At 43.2% G+C, this 15,649-nt stretch overlaps 1 protein-coding gene across 1 annotated transcript; it reads right to left on the bottom strand.

Moving 5' to 3' along the window:
- Positions 1-14,709: 14,709 nt before the first annotated feature.
- On the bottom strand, positions 14,710-15,108 carry LOC130934173 (uncharacterized). The gene has a single exon (XM_057863756.1). The coding sequence runs from the start codon at positions 15,106-15,108 to the stop codon at positions 14,710-14,712; it is 399 nt and encodes a 132-aa protein (XP_057719739.1).
- Between the last annotated feature and the right edge of the window lie 541 nt (positions 15,109-15,649).

Here is a 15,649-nt window from a genome sequence, read left to right as displayed (position 1 = left end):
GATGTGGAGTCCGGAAAGGGCCTTGATCCTCTGTAATCTTTTATTTTTGGTGTTTTGCCCGACCTGTGGGCTCTTTTGTTTTTGGATGGTTTCTGCGAACGCTTTGGACACCTTTTTGCTTATTAGCTACTTGTAGTAACTTTTTAGCTTATTTATGCGGTGTTTTTGTTCGCGTTTTGGCTTTTTGTTTCGCTTTTATGCTTTTTAGTTGTTTTTGGATAACAACTTTTTAGCTAGCGCTTGGAACTTTTGCCTTTGGTTTCGTTCTTTTGCTTTGTACTTTTTAGTTGTTTTTGTAAAGCAACTTTTTAGTAAGCGTTTTCGAAACTTCCTTCGATTTCGTTCTTTCGCTTGTACTTTTTAGTTGTTTTTTGTAAAGCAACTTTTTAGTAAGCGTTTTCGAAACTTCCTTCGATTTCGTTCTTTCGCTTGTACTTTTTAGTTGTTTTTTGTAAAGCAACTTTTTAGTAAGCGTTTTCAAAACTTCCTTCGATTTCGTTCTTTCGCTTGTACTTTTTAGTTGTTTTTGTAAAGCAACTTTTAAGCGTTTTCGAAATCCTTGTTTTCGCCGTTTTAAGGCTTCTTCCTTTTGATCCGGGCTTTTTCCTCGGACCTCGGACGTTTCGAGTACCTCCTTTGTTGGGTCCGACCTTGTTGTCGGTCGGCCCTTTAAGTTATTTTTGTAATCTCTTTTTATTTGGCTTTTTGAGCCTTTTCAGAGTTACTTTATAACTTCTCACATTAATTTGAACCTCGTCGCTTTATCTTTGCCGACCTTGTGTGGTCTCTTGGCAAATGATTTTTTGCGTTTTGCCGAGCATAAATTAATGCGCCTTGGCGGGGTACTTTCTAGGATTTTGTTTCCTCATGAGGAAGAAGAAAAGAAAATAGAGAAATTTGATTAGTATTAAAAAAAAAGAGTATTTACAGAGTGTTTACCCTTGACTAGTTCGGGTGTCTTACTTTAACCGGGTATCTCATTAAAAACCCTTGTAGGGAAAAAGAGTACACCTTGGGTTAAATTTTTCTAGCTGTAGTACCGTCTTAGGTTACAGGCGTGCCAGGCCCTGGGCAGCTCATTGCCCTCTAGGTCGGATACTTTGTAATAGCCTGTCCCTAAGACTTCTGTTACCTTGTAGGGTCCTTTCCAATTTGCAGCTAGCTTTCCTTCTCCCGACTTTTGTGTTCCGATGTCACTTCGGATTAGAATCAGGTCATGAATGGAGAAGCTTCGCTTTATTACTTTCTGATTGTATCTGAGGGCCGTTCGCCGTTTTAAGGCTTCTTCTCGAATCCGAGCTCCTTCTCGGACCTCGGGGAGGAGGTCGAGTTCTTCCCTTTGTGCCTGCGGGTTATCTTTTTCGTTGTAGAAGATGGTTCTAGGTGACCCTTCCTCTATTTCAATAGGAATCATTGCCTCCATTCCATAAGCTAGTCGGAATGGCGATTCTCCCGTCGTAGAGTGTGGGGTTGTCCGATATGCCCATAGCACCTGGGGGAGCTCTTCGGCCCATGCCCCTTTGGCCTCTTGGAGTCTTCGTTTTAACCCGGCCAAGATGACTTTATTTGCAGCTTCCGCTTGCCCATTGGCTTATGGGTGCTCGACTGATGTGAATTGCTGTTTGATTTTTAGTTCGGCCACCAATTTCTGAAAACTTGTGTCCGTGAACTGTGTTCCATTGTCTGTTGTGATGGAGTAGGGGACTCCGAACCTTGTGACAATATTTTTGTATAGGAATTTGCGACTTTTCTGAGCCGTAATGGTGGCTAAGGGTTCAGCTTCGATCCACTTGGTGAAGTAGTCGACCCCTACTATGAGGTATTTGACTTGCCCCGGTCCTTGGGGAAACGGGCCGAGTAGGTCAAGTCCCCATTTTGCGAAGGGCCATGGTGCGGTGATGCTGATAAGGTCTTCGGGTGGTGCTTTGTGAAAATTGGCGTGTTTTTGGCAGGGGGGCATATTTTCACAAATTCCGTTGCGTCTCTTTGCAAGGTCGGCCAGTAGAACCCGGCTCGGACTACTTTTTTGGATAATGCCCGAGCTCCAAGATGGTTCCCGCACATGCCTCCGTGGACTTCTTCGAGGACGCTCTTTGTTTCTGAGGTCGGGACGCACCTAAGGAGGGGGTTTGAGAATCCTCTTCTGTATAATACGTCGTGAATTAGTGTATAATTCTGAGCGTCTTTCGTGAGTCTTTTAGCTTCCTTCCTTTCGATGGGGAGGGTTCCCGACTTCAGGTAGTTGAGTATGGGGGTCATCCATCCTTGCTGTTGGTTGGATATATTTAGCGTTTCTTCCTCTCTTAGCACGGAGGGAGATTGTAAGGTTTCTTGGAGGAGACTTCTGTTGTTGCCTCCGGGCTTGGTGCTAGCGAGCTTTGAGAGGGCGTCTGCCCGGGCATTTTGTTCCCGAGGTATGTGCTGTATTTGTATTTCTGGAAAGTGGCGTAATTGTGCCTGCGTTTGGTCCAGGTATTTTTTCATAGTTGGGTCTTTGGCCTGGTAACTTCCATTTACTTGTGATGTGATGACCTGGGAGTCGCTGAAAATCGTGATTCTCTGGGCTCCGACCTCTTCGGCTAGCTTTAGTCCTGCTAGTAGGGCCTCGTATTCGGCTTGGTTGTTCGAAGCCTGGAACTCGAATTTTAGGGATAGTTCTATCCGCGTTCCTTGGTCGCTTTCGAGTATAACACCGGCTCCGCTTCCTGTTTTGTTTGAGGACCCATCGACATACAGGTTCCACGAGAGTGGGGTTCCAGGGGTCTCGGTGTATTCTGCGATGAAGTCGGCTAGATACTGAGATTTTATCGCAGTCCGGGCTTCATAGTGGAGGTCGAACTCGGACAGTTCCACCGCCCATTGTAGGATTCGTCCTACCAGGTCTGTTTTTTGTAGGATGTGTCTCATGGGTTGGTTTGTCCGGACTTTGATGGTGTGGGCTTGAAAGTAGGGACGGAGCCTCCGAGCTGTGAACACTAGGGCGTAGGCGAATTTTTCTATTTTCTGATAGTTTAATTCGGCCCCTTGTAGTGCCTTGCTTACAAAGTATATGGGGTGCTGTCCTTGGTCATTTTCTCGTATTAATGCTGAAGCGATTGCTCGATGTCCGACCGAGAGGTACAGTACGAGCTCTTCCCCTTTTAAAGGTCGGGTTAGGACTGGTGGCTGCCCGAGGAATTCCTTGAATTCTTGAAAGGCTTTTTCGCACTCCGGGGTCCACGAGAAGGGTTTCCCTTTCTTTAGGAGTGAGTAGAGAGGTAGTGATTTTATTGCTGATCCTGCCAAGAATCTTGATAGGGCGGCCAGCCTTCCATTCAGTTGTTGTACTTCTTTGACACACGTCGGGCTCTTCATATTGAGTATTGCTTGGCATTTATCCGGGTTCGCTTCGATGCCTCTTTGAGTCAGCATGAAGCCTAAGAACTTTCCGGCTTCTGCGGCGAAGGTGCACTTCGTCGGGTTAAGTCTCATGTTGTGTTTTCTGAGGGTGCCGAAGACGCTGGCGAGGTCGGTCAGCAAGCTTCTGTCTTCTTGTGTCTTTACCAGCATGTCGTCGACGTACACCTCTAGCTGTAGTCCGATGTGCTCTGAGAACACTTTGTTCATTAGCCTCTGGTAGGTTGCCCCTGCGTTCTTCAGCCCAAAGGGCATTACTACGTAGCAGTAGTTTGCCCTTGGGGTTATGAACGAGGTCTTTTCTTGGTCGGGCCCGTACATCGGGATTTGATTGTATCCCGAGTATGCATCCATGAAGGAGAGATATCTGTAGCCTGAGGCTGCGTCTACTAAGGCGTCGATGTTTGGTAGTGGATATGGGTCTTTGGGGCAGGCTTTGTTGAGGTCTGTGTAATCGACGCACATCCTCCACTTTCCGTTGGGCTTTTTTACCAGGACCACGTTTGCAAGCCATAGGGGGTATTTTACTTCCCTAATGAACCCTGCATCTAGTAGTGCTTGTACTTGTTCTTCTATCGCTTGCATGCGCTCGGGTCCGAGCTTCCTGCGTCTTTGTTGGACAGGTCGGGATCCCGGGTACACTGATAGCTTATGGCACATCAGGTCGGGGCTTATGCCTGGCATGTCGGAGGCTTTCCAGGCGAAGAGGTCGGAATTTTCTTTTGAGAGGGTTATGAGTTCCTCTTTTAGGCCTGCTTCGAGGTTTGCTCCTATGTTTGTTACTTTTTTAGATGTGTTCCCGATCTGGACTCTTTCGGTTCCTCCCTCTGGTTGTGGCCGAAGATCTTCTCGGGCTTGAACTCGCCCGAGTTCTATTGTGTCGATCTCTTTTCCTTTTAGGCTCAGGCTTTCGTTGTAACATCGCCGTGCTAGTTTTTGGTCGCCTTTTAGGGTAGCGATTCCTTTTGCGGTAGGGAACTTCATACAGAGGTGTGGGTTGAGACTATAGCTGCCAGTCTATTTAGGGTTGGTCGCCCAATGAGGGCATTGTATGCTGAAGTGACGTCGACTATAATGTAGTCGATGTTTAATGTTTTAGATTGCTCGCCTCTTCCAAAGGTAGTGTGTAGCGAGACGTATCCTAAGGGATGGATTGGGATATCCCCTAGCCCAAATAGGTCGGTGGGATAGGCCTTTAGTTCTTTTTCTTCAAGTCCGAGCTTGTCGAAGGCCGTTTTGAACAGGATATCTGCTGAGCTTCCCTGGTCAATCAGGGTTCGATGTAAGTTGGCGTTTGCTAGGATAATGGTGATTACCATTGGATCGTCGTGCCCGGGTATTATCCCTTGAGCATCTTCTCGGGTAAACGAGATAGTAGGTAGTTCGGGCAGGGGGCTGTCTTCTCGGACGTGGTAGACTTCTTTGAGGTGTCTTTTTCGCGAGGATCGGGATGTTCCTCCGCCTGCAAACCCTCCATTTATCATGTGAACGTGCCTTTCGGGGGTTCGTGGGGTTTGTTCGGCCCGATCTTCGGTATCTCTCCGCCTCCTCTTTCTGGTCTCTTCTCCTTTCTCCGCTATGTATCTGTCGAGTTTTCCTTCTCTGGCTAGCTTTTCTATAACGTTTTTTAGGTCGTAGCAGTCGTTAGTAGAATGACCGTAGAGCTTGTGATATTCACAGTATTCAGACCAATCTCTCCCCGCTCTCTTGTGTTTTAGAGGTCGGGGCGGTGGAATTTTTTCGGTGTGGCATACTTCTCTGTAGACGTCTACCAGGGAGACTCGGAGGGGGGTGTAGTTGTGGTACTTCCGTGGCTTGTCCGAGTTGGGTTCTTCTTTCTTCTTCTGTTCCCGATCTCGATCTCGGAGTGGGTAGGTTGATTCCTTCCTAGAAGAGTCTCTTAGCTGGGAGGTTTCCTCCATGTTGATATATTTTTCTGCCCGCTCCTGTACCTCGTATAGGGAGGTCGGGTATCGTTTGGATAGGGATTGGCTAAACGGTCCCTCTTTTAGGCCGTTTGCTAGTCCCATGATGGCCGCTTCAGTGGGCAAGTGTTGTATGTCCAGGCAGGCTTTGTTGAATCGCTCCATGTATTCTCGGAGAGTTTCTTGGTTACCTTGTTTGATCCCGAGTAGACTGGGGCATGTTTTGCCTTGTCCTTTTGAATGGAGAACCTTGTTAGGAATTTTTTGGTTAGGTCTTCGAAGCTGGTGATTGATCTTGGTGGCAGGTTGTCGAACCACTTCATGGCTGACTTGGTGAGAGTGGTGGGGAAGGCTTTGCACCGAATCGCGTCGGAGGCGTCGACTAGGTACATTCTGCTTCTGAAGTTGCTGAGGTGGTGACTTGGATCGGTGGTGCCGTCGTAGAGATCCATATCGGGTGGTTTGAAGTTTCGCGGTACCTTCTCCTTCATGATCTCTTGCGTGAAGGGATCATGGTTGCCTTCGGGGGCGGTGTCGCGTTCTGTCCGATCTTTCAGGTTGGCCTCTATTTTCCGCAGTTTTTCTTCTAATTCTCTGCGTTTGCGAGCCTCCCTTCTCAGATCTTGTTCAGTTTCTTTTTGCTTCTTTATGTCCTCCTCGAGTTGTTTCAGTCGGTTTTGTTGTGCCTGGACTGCTTCTAGAATTTCTGAGCTCTTTTCTTTTTCGGGGTTTTGTGGATCCTTGTTTGGGAGTGATGTCTTTGGGCGATTCTGTTTGTTTCCTCCTGGAGTGCGTGGTGACAGAGGGCTGTCAGGTCGTTCTCCGGTGTCAACTTCCTCCTCTTGTTCTGATGTGGTGTGGTCATTGTTGAGAGGGTCGTCCGCCATGGTAAAGGGATGACTTCCAGGTCCCCGGCAACGGCGCCAATGTTCCGAGGGTTACCTGAAACGTGGAGCTCGGTCGTCTGGCAAGACCCGAGGTGGGGGTTCCGTGACCCGAGCTTGATGCGCTGAGCGGCGGGTGGTTGTACCTGCAATGACACTCCGATGCTTAAGTTAGCATGGGTCCAAGCAGATATGTGTAGAATGTAGAATGTGTCTCATACCTGGGTGCTCCAGTGTATTTATAGTAGTTGGCCGTGATCTTCCCTGGATAAGATATTCTTATCTTATCTTATCTTTTGGGAGTTTTATCTCTATCTTTGTGGAACCGCCTCTTCTAGGCCTTTTCGGCCTTTAGATTTTGGGCTGTGTTCCTTCTGATGGGCCTTCCTTGCATTATCGTCCGAGGTCCGACCTTTAGGCGTGAGCCTTAAGATGAGGTCGGACCTTTTATGATTTTGCCGAGCTGGAGGAGCTCGGTCAGGGTATGAACAGTTACAATGCGTTTAAGGATGCGTACGCGTGATGTACGCGTATGCATCAATGCTGCACGTGACTCACTTAAAGGCAACTCGTGGCCAACGATTTCTGAAGCATTTTGGGCCCAATCCAACTCATTTCTGATGCTATTTTACCCAAGGATTGAAGGGGAATGAGGAAGTTAGTTACCAATTAGTTAGTTTTAGATCTAGTTTTAGAGTTAGTTTCTAGATAGAGAAGCTCTCTCTTCTCTCTAGAATTAGGATTAGGTTTAGTTAGAATTTCTTAGATCTAGGTTTTAATCCTTGCTTTCATCTACTTCTACCTTTCAATTCTACGTTTTTACATCTTGTTCTTCTATTCTCTTGTTGTGATTTCCTTCATTTCCTCCTCTTACTTTGTAAGTTGATATACTCTTGTTCTTCTTATTTTCTTTTAATGCAATTTGAGGTAATTCATGTTAATTGTGTTTTCTTTTATTGTCGTTGTTAATTCTTTGCATCTACTTGTTGTTAGAATTTATTCTTGTTGTTGATTTACTATGTTTTCTTTTTATACCTTCCAAATATTTGATAAAATGCTTGGAAGAATGTTAGGGTAGAATCTTGTGTTCTTGGCTTGAGATGGTAAATTAAGAATTCTTGAGTCACTAATGACCAAGTGATTGATGATTGGTAGCCATTGACTCTAGCTTTCATTAATCCAATTAGTGAATAGCTAGGACTTATGGACTTGGATTGATATAGCTCATTTGGCTCTCCTTTACTAGTTAGAGGATGATTTAACGAGATTGATCTTTGCAATTATCATGATGAGATTAGAGTGATAAGGATAGAAATCCTTGACCACCAAACTTTGCCAAGACCGTTTTATCATTTGATTTTTATTACCCTTTACGTTTCATGTTTCTCATCCAAAACCCCAAAATATACAACTCATAACCAATAATAAGAACACTTTATTGCAATTCCTAGGGAGAACGACCTGATGATTAAATACTTTGGTTTATTAATTTTAGGGGTTTGTACTTGTGACAAATAATCTTTTGTATGAAAGGATTATTGTTGGTTTAGAAGCTATACTTTCAACGAGAATTCATTTGGGAAATTCTACACCACACAAAAGTCTGATCATCAAGGCAACCCAACCATAATTAGTTATTCCTGTTTTTCTTTAAGTTTATTTTACATAATTATTTCTTTAAGTTTGTGATCATGTGCAATAGTTAGAATAGAAACAGAGACAGTCAAAACTGGAAACAGAACACCCTCGAGCAGGTACTGTGCAAGATTAGAGTGAAAGTTCAAACCTTCAGACAAAGAGAAGGTGAATCCCTCAATGAAACTTGGGAAAGATACAAGCAATTAATCAGGAGATGTCCTCCTGACATGTTCTCAGAATGGTCCATCATAGGCGTGTTCTATCATGGCTTGTCTAAAATATCCGAGATTTTATTGGATAGCTCTGCAGGTGGATCCTTCCACTTGAAGAAAACACCTACAGAAGCAAGAGAACTCATTGAAATGGTTGCTAATAACCTATTCATGTACACTTTTGAAAGGAACTCTGTAAATCATGGAGCCTCTCAGAAGAAAGGAGTTCTTGAAGTTGATACTCTGAATGCCATATTAGCTCAGAACAAGATCTTGACCTAACAGGTCAACATGATCTCCCAGAATCTAACTGAAATGCAAACTACGACTGGCAGTAATCAGGAAGCTTCTTCTGAAACAGAAGCTTATGATCCTTATCAACCCACCATGGAGGAGGTGAATTACATGGGAGAACCCTATGGAAACACCTACAACCCTTCATCGAGGAATCTTCCTAACCTCTCATAGAAGTATCAACAGAAACCTCAGCAAGGTTTCAATAACAATCAAGGTGGAAGGAACCAGAATAGGTTCAATAACAGACCACCATTCCCATCTTCTCAAGGGAATATGGAGACCTCTAAGCAGAGCCTTTCTAAGTTAGCCACTCTAGTCTCCAGCCTCACTAAGACCACTCATAGTTTCATTAATGAAACAAGGTCCTCCATTAGAAACCTAAAGGTACAAATTGGTCAACTGAGCAAGAGGATCCCTGAGACCCCTCCAAAGACTCTTTCTAGTAACACTGAGGTAAATCCTAGAGAAGAGTGCAAGGCCATAACCATGGAGGTTGAGGCCGAAATTGGAGATAATGGCGTGGCATTGAACGCCAGTAAAGAAGCCTTCACTGGGCGTTCAACGCCCAATCTGGCAGCAAGCCTAGCGTTAAACGCTAGTGAGGAAGTCCTCACTAGGCGTTCAACGCCCATCCTAGCAAAAGACCTGGCATGAACGCCAGCCAGGGAGCACTGGCTGGGCGTTTAACACCCAAACAGATAGGCTTTCTAGTGCTGAATGTCGGTGAGAAACCCACTCACTGGGCGTTCAACGCCCAACCAGGCAGGCTTTCTGGCACTGAACGCCAGTGAGAAACCCCTCATTGGGCGTTCAACTCCCATCCATGCAGCCATTCTAGTGCTGAACACTAGTGGGGAACCCCTCACTGGGCGTTCAACGCCCACTCACCCAGGGAAGCTGGCGTTGAATGCCAGCAAGGACATCCCTGCTGGGCGTTCAACGCTCAAAATGCTAGAGGGACTGGCGTTTAACACCAGTCAGGGTGGACAGCAAGGGCTTTCAACACCCAATAAGCTGATAGAGCTGCCGTTGAACGCTAGTGAAAGCAAACCCTTTGAGTGCTTAAAACCCACTGACGTGGCGGAAATTGGCGAGTTAAGAATTTGCTAATAGGGACACGTTGCATGTACAGTCCTTAACCAGCCGAAAATCCGCTTATAAATTTAAAAAGGGGTTGTCACAATATTGAAAATTAAAATACTGGGAGTATGAATCCCAGGTCGTCTCCCAACGAGTTGCAGAGAGATGTGCTATTTCATCAATCGGGTGTTTTCAAAAGTGGTTGAGTTGGTAAACAGGAAATTAAAATAGAGAATTTAATTAATTTTAAATAAAAGCCTTGACTGGGGGTAGATTAGTTGGAAGCCTTATTCTTGTTGAAATACTCTCAAGATTAATTAATAATTGGAAGTTACTCTGCTTAGTTAACCCTTACAAGGTAAAGGAAAGTCAAGCAAGTTGAAAATTTGTTTCTAGTCATAAGTCCTAATCCTCTCCCTTGGGAAGGACTAGAGTTAATGATTAGAGGGTGATTCAACAATAGACCCAATTATAATTTCTCTCTTGAGTAGTTTAACTCAAGGGTTCCTTTCAATCATCCCCAATCAAGTCATGGAAATACTCACTCATCATAATTATAAAATTCGCAGAATTAATGGTGAAAATAAAAGAAGACATGATAAACAATAATGAAAGGATTAATTGAAAATAAAAAGAGTCTATATTAATAACTTGTAAGAATAAGCCAATGTCAACTCTAGAGGGATTAAAAATATGGAAGAATAAATTTAAAAGGTAAATAACAAAATAAGATGACTAGTATCGGAGGTAGACTCTTCTCAAAAGCTAAAGCCAAAATCTTCCCAAAAATCATAATTATGAATGTCAAGTGAGTGAAAAACCTAGGGGAGGAGTAAATCCAGATCTAAAACTAAAAAATTGTGCAGAATGAATTGTTGTCCCCATTTCTGCATGTTTCCTGACTTTAGTATATAATTCCAGGCTGAAACCTGGGTTGAAATCCGGCCCAGAAACTCTGCCAGCGACTTTTAAAATTCTGCAGATCGCACACGTCACGCAGACGCGTCATTCACGCGGACGCGTCGTTCGGCGCTTTTCTTTTCCATGCGGGCGCGTCGTCCATGCCTCCGCGTCGCTTTTGCTTTTCCAATCCGCGCGTTCGCGTCACTCATGCGGCCGCGTCACTGCGAATTCCTTTCTTCCGCGCGGTCGCGTCGCTGACGCGTACGCGTCACTTCTCGCTGGTCATCTTCTCAATTTCTTGTATTCCTTCCATTTTTGCAAGCTTCCTTCCCAATCTCCCACTCATTCATGCCCTATAAAGCCTGAAACACTTAACACATAGATCACGGCATTGAATGGAATAAAGGGGGATTAAAATACCTAATTAAAGGTCTCCAGGAAATAAGTTTTCAATCATGTAATAATTTTAGGAAGGAAATATAAATGCATGCTAATTATATGAATAAGTGAGTAAAGACTATGATAAAACCACACAATTAAACATATTGTAAACCATAAAATAATGGTTTATCAACCTCCCCACACTTAAACATTAGCATGTCCTCATGCTTAGTCGAAGGAGATAGAATAAATGAGTTGGAACATGTAAAAACTCATGCAATGCAATGCAACCTATATATGTGAATGCAACTATATGATTCTTGTATACTTGATCAAGAATAAATAAGCTCTTTAAACGATGACAAACCAAGTTTCACTAATTCAATTCTCATTTAGTAAGAACAGATAAAAATGTAAGAAGTTAGCTCATAAAAGCAGGGAACATAGAATTTCAAGCACTGAACCCTCACTGATGATGTATGTATACACTAATCTCTCTAGTGTATAGGGTAATCACTCTATCCTTCTCTAATCATGGTCTCTAAATTTCGTTCTTCTCTTAACCAATCAACAACATTTAATATACCAATGCAACATCATGAGGTCTTTTTAGGGTTGTAATGGGGCCAACGTAAGGGTAAGGATACATATATGGTTAAGTGAGCTTATAAACTGAATCTTTAATTAACTCAAACTCTAACATAACCTGTATATTTTGTATACTATGGAGTTCGTACCTAGCTACCCAGGATTCTCTTTCACATTCCATACTCATGTATCAACTGTTTATTTTAATTTTATCCTACATGCATTGACCTTTGGATTCTTAACTCAAAAAAATTTTTTTTTAAAAAAACATAGCTTATCAATGCACATGGATTTTTGATTTTCATAGTTTCACATGAGTAGGTGTCCAAATTCCTATTATATTATCATGACATATCCCCTTATTATCTTTTGTTCCCACAATTTCCCATACTTAATTAGCACACACAATTCTATCTTAAGCTAACCAAAGATTCAAATTGGGGTATATAATTGTTTTTCCGCTTAAGGTTAGTAATGTGGTAGATTATAGAACAAATGGGATTTAAAGGCTCAAAGTGGCTAACAAAGGTAATTGAAAGGGTAGGCTTAATTTGGATAAGTGAACTAAACAATTAATGACCTCAATCATATGCAGCATATAAATATATTAAACATTAGACATATAAGATGGAACAAAATATAGGTTACAATCATAGAGAAGTAAACACACAAGAATAAAACAAATATGGTTAAATAATGTAACCATGCATAAAGGCTCAATTCTCACAGGTTGTGTGTTCTTTAGCTTTAAAAATCATGTTCCAAATACAACTTCAAGCAATTTTAACATAAGAGTTTTAATTAAAATTAGTGAAATTTTGTTCCAAAGATAGAGTTTTAGAAGAAACTTATTGTCTTTTCAATCAAGTAGAACATGCATGCAACTAATCTATTACTATGTAATTTATCCTATTCTAAAAGAAAGAAAAACTAACTAAATATCCTAATTTATTGGTGTTTAGGGAAGAAGAATTACCTCCGGAAGTCAGGTACTGACCGACCTCCCCACACTTACGGATTTGCACCGTCCTCGGTGCCATCTGTTAGGAACAATGGTGGGCTGATGGCAGTGTCTCCACAGTCGGGGCCGTCATGGCTCCCTGCACTGGTGAAGGAAGTGGAGTCCGGAGTCCTTGGGTCATCGTCAGGTCGGTGATGGAGACTTGATTTTGGCGTAAATAAACGGACTGCAGTGTTGGCAGGTGGAAGTTGGAGTAGAACTCAACAACCCAAGAAAGATTAACCTGTCGTGGCTGTCTCTGTAAGAATCCCCAATGTCTTTGTGCAATTTGTGGCTCAACAAATTCAGCAATACGAGGCGGAAGGATAAGCCTAATTACGACTTCGAGTTTTAAACCGGCCCAGTCCCGTCTTATCGCATAAAAGAACTGCCGATCGGGTTGCTCATTTGCGAGCATGGCGTCTCTCATTAACTTTAAGTTTTCTGCCTCGCTTCTTCTTTTATTGAAGTTCCTCCCAGATAGTAGCCAGTCGATACTCGAGAGCAGAGATAAGATCTCTAACCTTGAGTGTTGGGTTACCTTTTCATGGACATTGTCTAGCTTGGAATGAACTTTAGACACAGATTCATTGATTTAAACCAACAGCTTATTCTGTACCAAAGCATTCTCTGAGTTAAGGAAATTTTCATGCTTAGGAGAGCAGGCATCTTTTTCAAAAAGGTGTTCATTGTTGTAATTTCGAGCTTCCAGAATAAGAAACATCTGCTCACAGTAGTGATTTGGGAATCGTGCAGTGTCCTTTGCTGGGAAGGCTCTTTCCTTTTCATCAACCTTGATAATCCTTTTAATTCTTTTTGTTGAGGGCTTGACTGCAGTTGAAGAAGGCTCTGCCACTAATGATCTCTTCATTCCTTTCCTTGCGGTGGGTTTATGGGTAGCTTTCTCTTTGCCTTTCTTGGTGGCCAGTTTGAAAAAGGGAAGAGAAAGTAAGTGAAAACCAAAGCGATAAAGCAAGGAAGGGGATTGAGTGAGTGATAATCAGTGCACGGTAAAGATGAATGAAATAAACACATGGTCATGACAACATGTGAAAAGATCAAGAAAGGGAATAGAATAAGTGCACGATAGGGAAGTAGATGCAAGATGTTTATTGGCATGCCGGCAAGGGCATGAGTAGCATAGATCAGGCATCATTTCGTAATAAACTATCACGTTTGTACTGGCAATTAAATTCAATTAATAAAATAGTAAAGGGAATTTGTGAAAAACATGCATTGAATAGTAGGATATGATAATGTAGAAAAGTGCATAATGTCATACGGGCTTTTTCACAAACACATAGCATGCATGGTAAATAATCTAGTGAAAATAATAAATTGAACATGCAAGCAACCCCTTTAAAAATATAATTACCAAATAATTAAGAAACAATCCACAATGATCAAATAAGTTTCCAACACCAATAAAAAGGAAAAAGAAAGAAAAAGAAAATATATGCAAAGAAAGTAAAAAGAAAGAGGAAGGGAGAAGAAAACATAAATAAAGAAGAATAGAAAAGTAAGAATGGAAGAAGAGAAGAAAAACCTTGATAATGGTGGGAAGAGAGAGAAAAAGTAGAAAGTGAGAAGGAGGGAAGAAGGAAGAAAGGGGAAGAAACAAATAAGGAGGGAAAAGAAAAAGTAGGATTGGGGGAAGAGAAAGATAAGATATTTGGCAAATTAGGATAAGCTGTGTGGCGCAAGCGACGCGGACGCGTGGGTTACGCGTTCGCGCGAAGGCGCATTAAGTTAATCGACGCAGAAGCGTCGGTCACACGGACGCGTGACTCAGGTAATGCTACTGGCGCGAGGGCAGCCTCGCGCTCGCACAACTCTCTATTCGAATTTTTATTTTTGCCAAATGTTGGGTGACGCGAACGCATGGGTCATGCGCTCGTGTGAGTGGCCATTCAAAGGAAATGACGCAGACGCGTGAGCCATGCGTCCGCGTGGGAAGAATTTGTGCATTCAGCACCGATCCATCACCACTCGAGCACAACTTTCGGTCGTGCACCCATGTTACGTCGAATTTCAGGGCACGCGGCCACGTGAGTGACGCGGACGCGTGGGAGGCCAGTTTTCACACTTGACGCGGTCGCGTGGGATGATTTGTGCCAAACGAACGCATCTAGCCACGCTCTCGCATGACTCTCTGTTCAATTCCCCTTTCTTCAAAACGATCTAGTGACGCGGACGCGTCAGCGACGCGTACGCATCGCGTGCGTAAAATCTTTTTTTTATATACAAATGCAGGATGCAGATGAGGTGCAAGATATAGGCAGTAGTGTGGAAAAGAGTTATAGATGAGGGAAGAGAAAGAGAAGAAGAGGAACGATCATACCGTGGTGGGTTGTCTCCCACCTAGCACTTTGCTTTAACGTCCTTAAGTTGGACGCTTCAGTAGCTCAGTGTTCAGTTGCGAGTGGATCCTCCAGGAGGAAGATCTCTAACTCCTTGTTTTTCGTCGCCTTCTCACCATGGTAGAGCTTCAAACGATGTCCATTAACCTTGATGAGTTCAGAGCTTGAAGGGTGACTTAGATGGAAAACTCCGTACGGTTCAGCTCTCTCGACCCTATATGGACCTTCCCACCTTGATCGCAGTTTGCCTGGCATGAGCCTCAGTCTAGAGTTATAAAGAAGAACCAAATCCCCAGGTTGGAACTCCTTTCTCTTGATGTATTGATCATGTACAGCCTTCATTTTCTCCTTGTACAGTCTTGAGTTCTCATAAGCTTCTAGGCGAAAGCTCTCCAATTTTTGCAGTTGCAACTTCCATTCAGCTCCGGCTTTCTCAAATCCCATGTTGCATTCCTTTACTGCCCAAAAAGCTTTGTGCTCTACCTCAACTAGAAGGTGACAAGCCTTTCCATAGACTAAGCGGAAAAGACTCATCCCAATGGGTGTCTTGTATGCTGTTCTGTATGCCCAGAGTGCATCTTGTAGTCTGGTGCTCCAGTCGCTTCTATGAGGTTTGACTATCTTCTGTAAGATGCGCTTTATTTCTCTGTTAGACACCTTGGCTTGTCCATTAGTCTGAGGATGGTAAGCTGTTGCTATTTTATGAATTATCCCATGCTTCTTCAGTAATCCTGTTAGTCTCCTGTTACAAAATGGGTGCCTTGATCGCTCACGATTGCTCGTGGTGATCCAAAGCGACAAATAATGTGGTTTCTAACAAAGGAAACAACAGTGTTAGCATCATCAGTACGGGTAGGAATCCGTTCCACCCATTTAGAAACATAGTCTACAGCTAACAATATATAGAGGTGGCCATTAGAATTTGGAAATGGACCCATGCAGTCAATGCCCCAGACATCAAAAATTTCACAGAAAAGCATAGTTT

This window comes from Arachis stenosperma, chromosome 6 (genome assembly GCF_014773155.1).
Source record: "Arachis stenosperma cultivar V10309 chromosome 6, arast.V10309.gnm1.PFL2, whole genome shotgun sequence".
In the NCBI taxonomy this organism is placed as follows: Eukaryota; Viridiplantae; Streptophyta; class Magnoliopsida; order Fabales; family Fabaceae; genus Arachis; species Arachis stenosperma.
Note: the sequence above shows the minus strand (reverse complement) of the source record. Positions and strands in the feature narration are given on the sequence as shown.

Excerpts from the sequence above, each read along its gene's own strand:
- LOC130934173 (XM_057863756.1), bottom strand. The coding sequence starts at position 15,108 with ATGGGATTTGAGAAAGCCGGAGCTGAATGGAAGTTGCAACTGCAAAAA.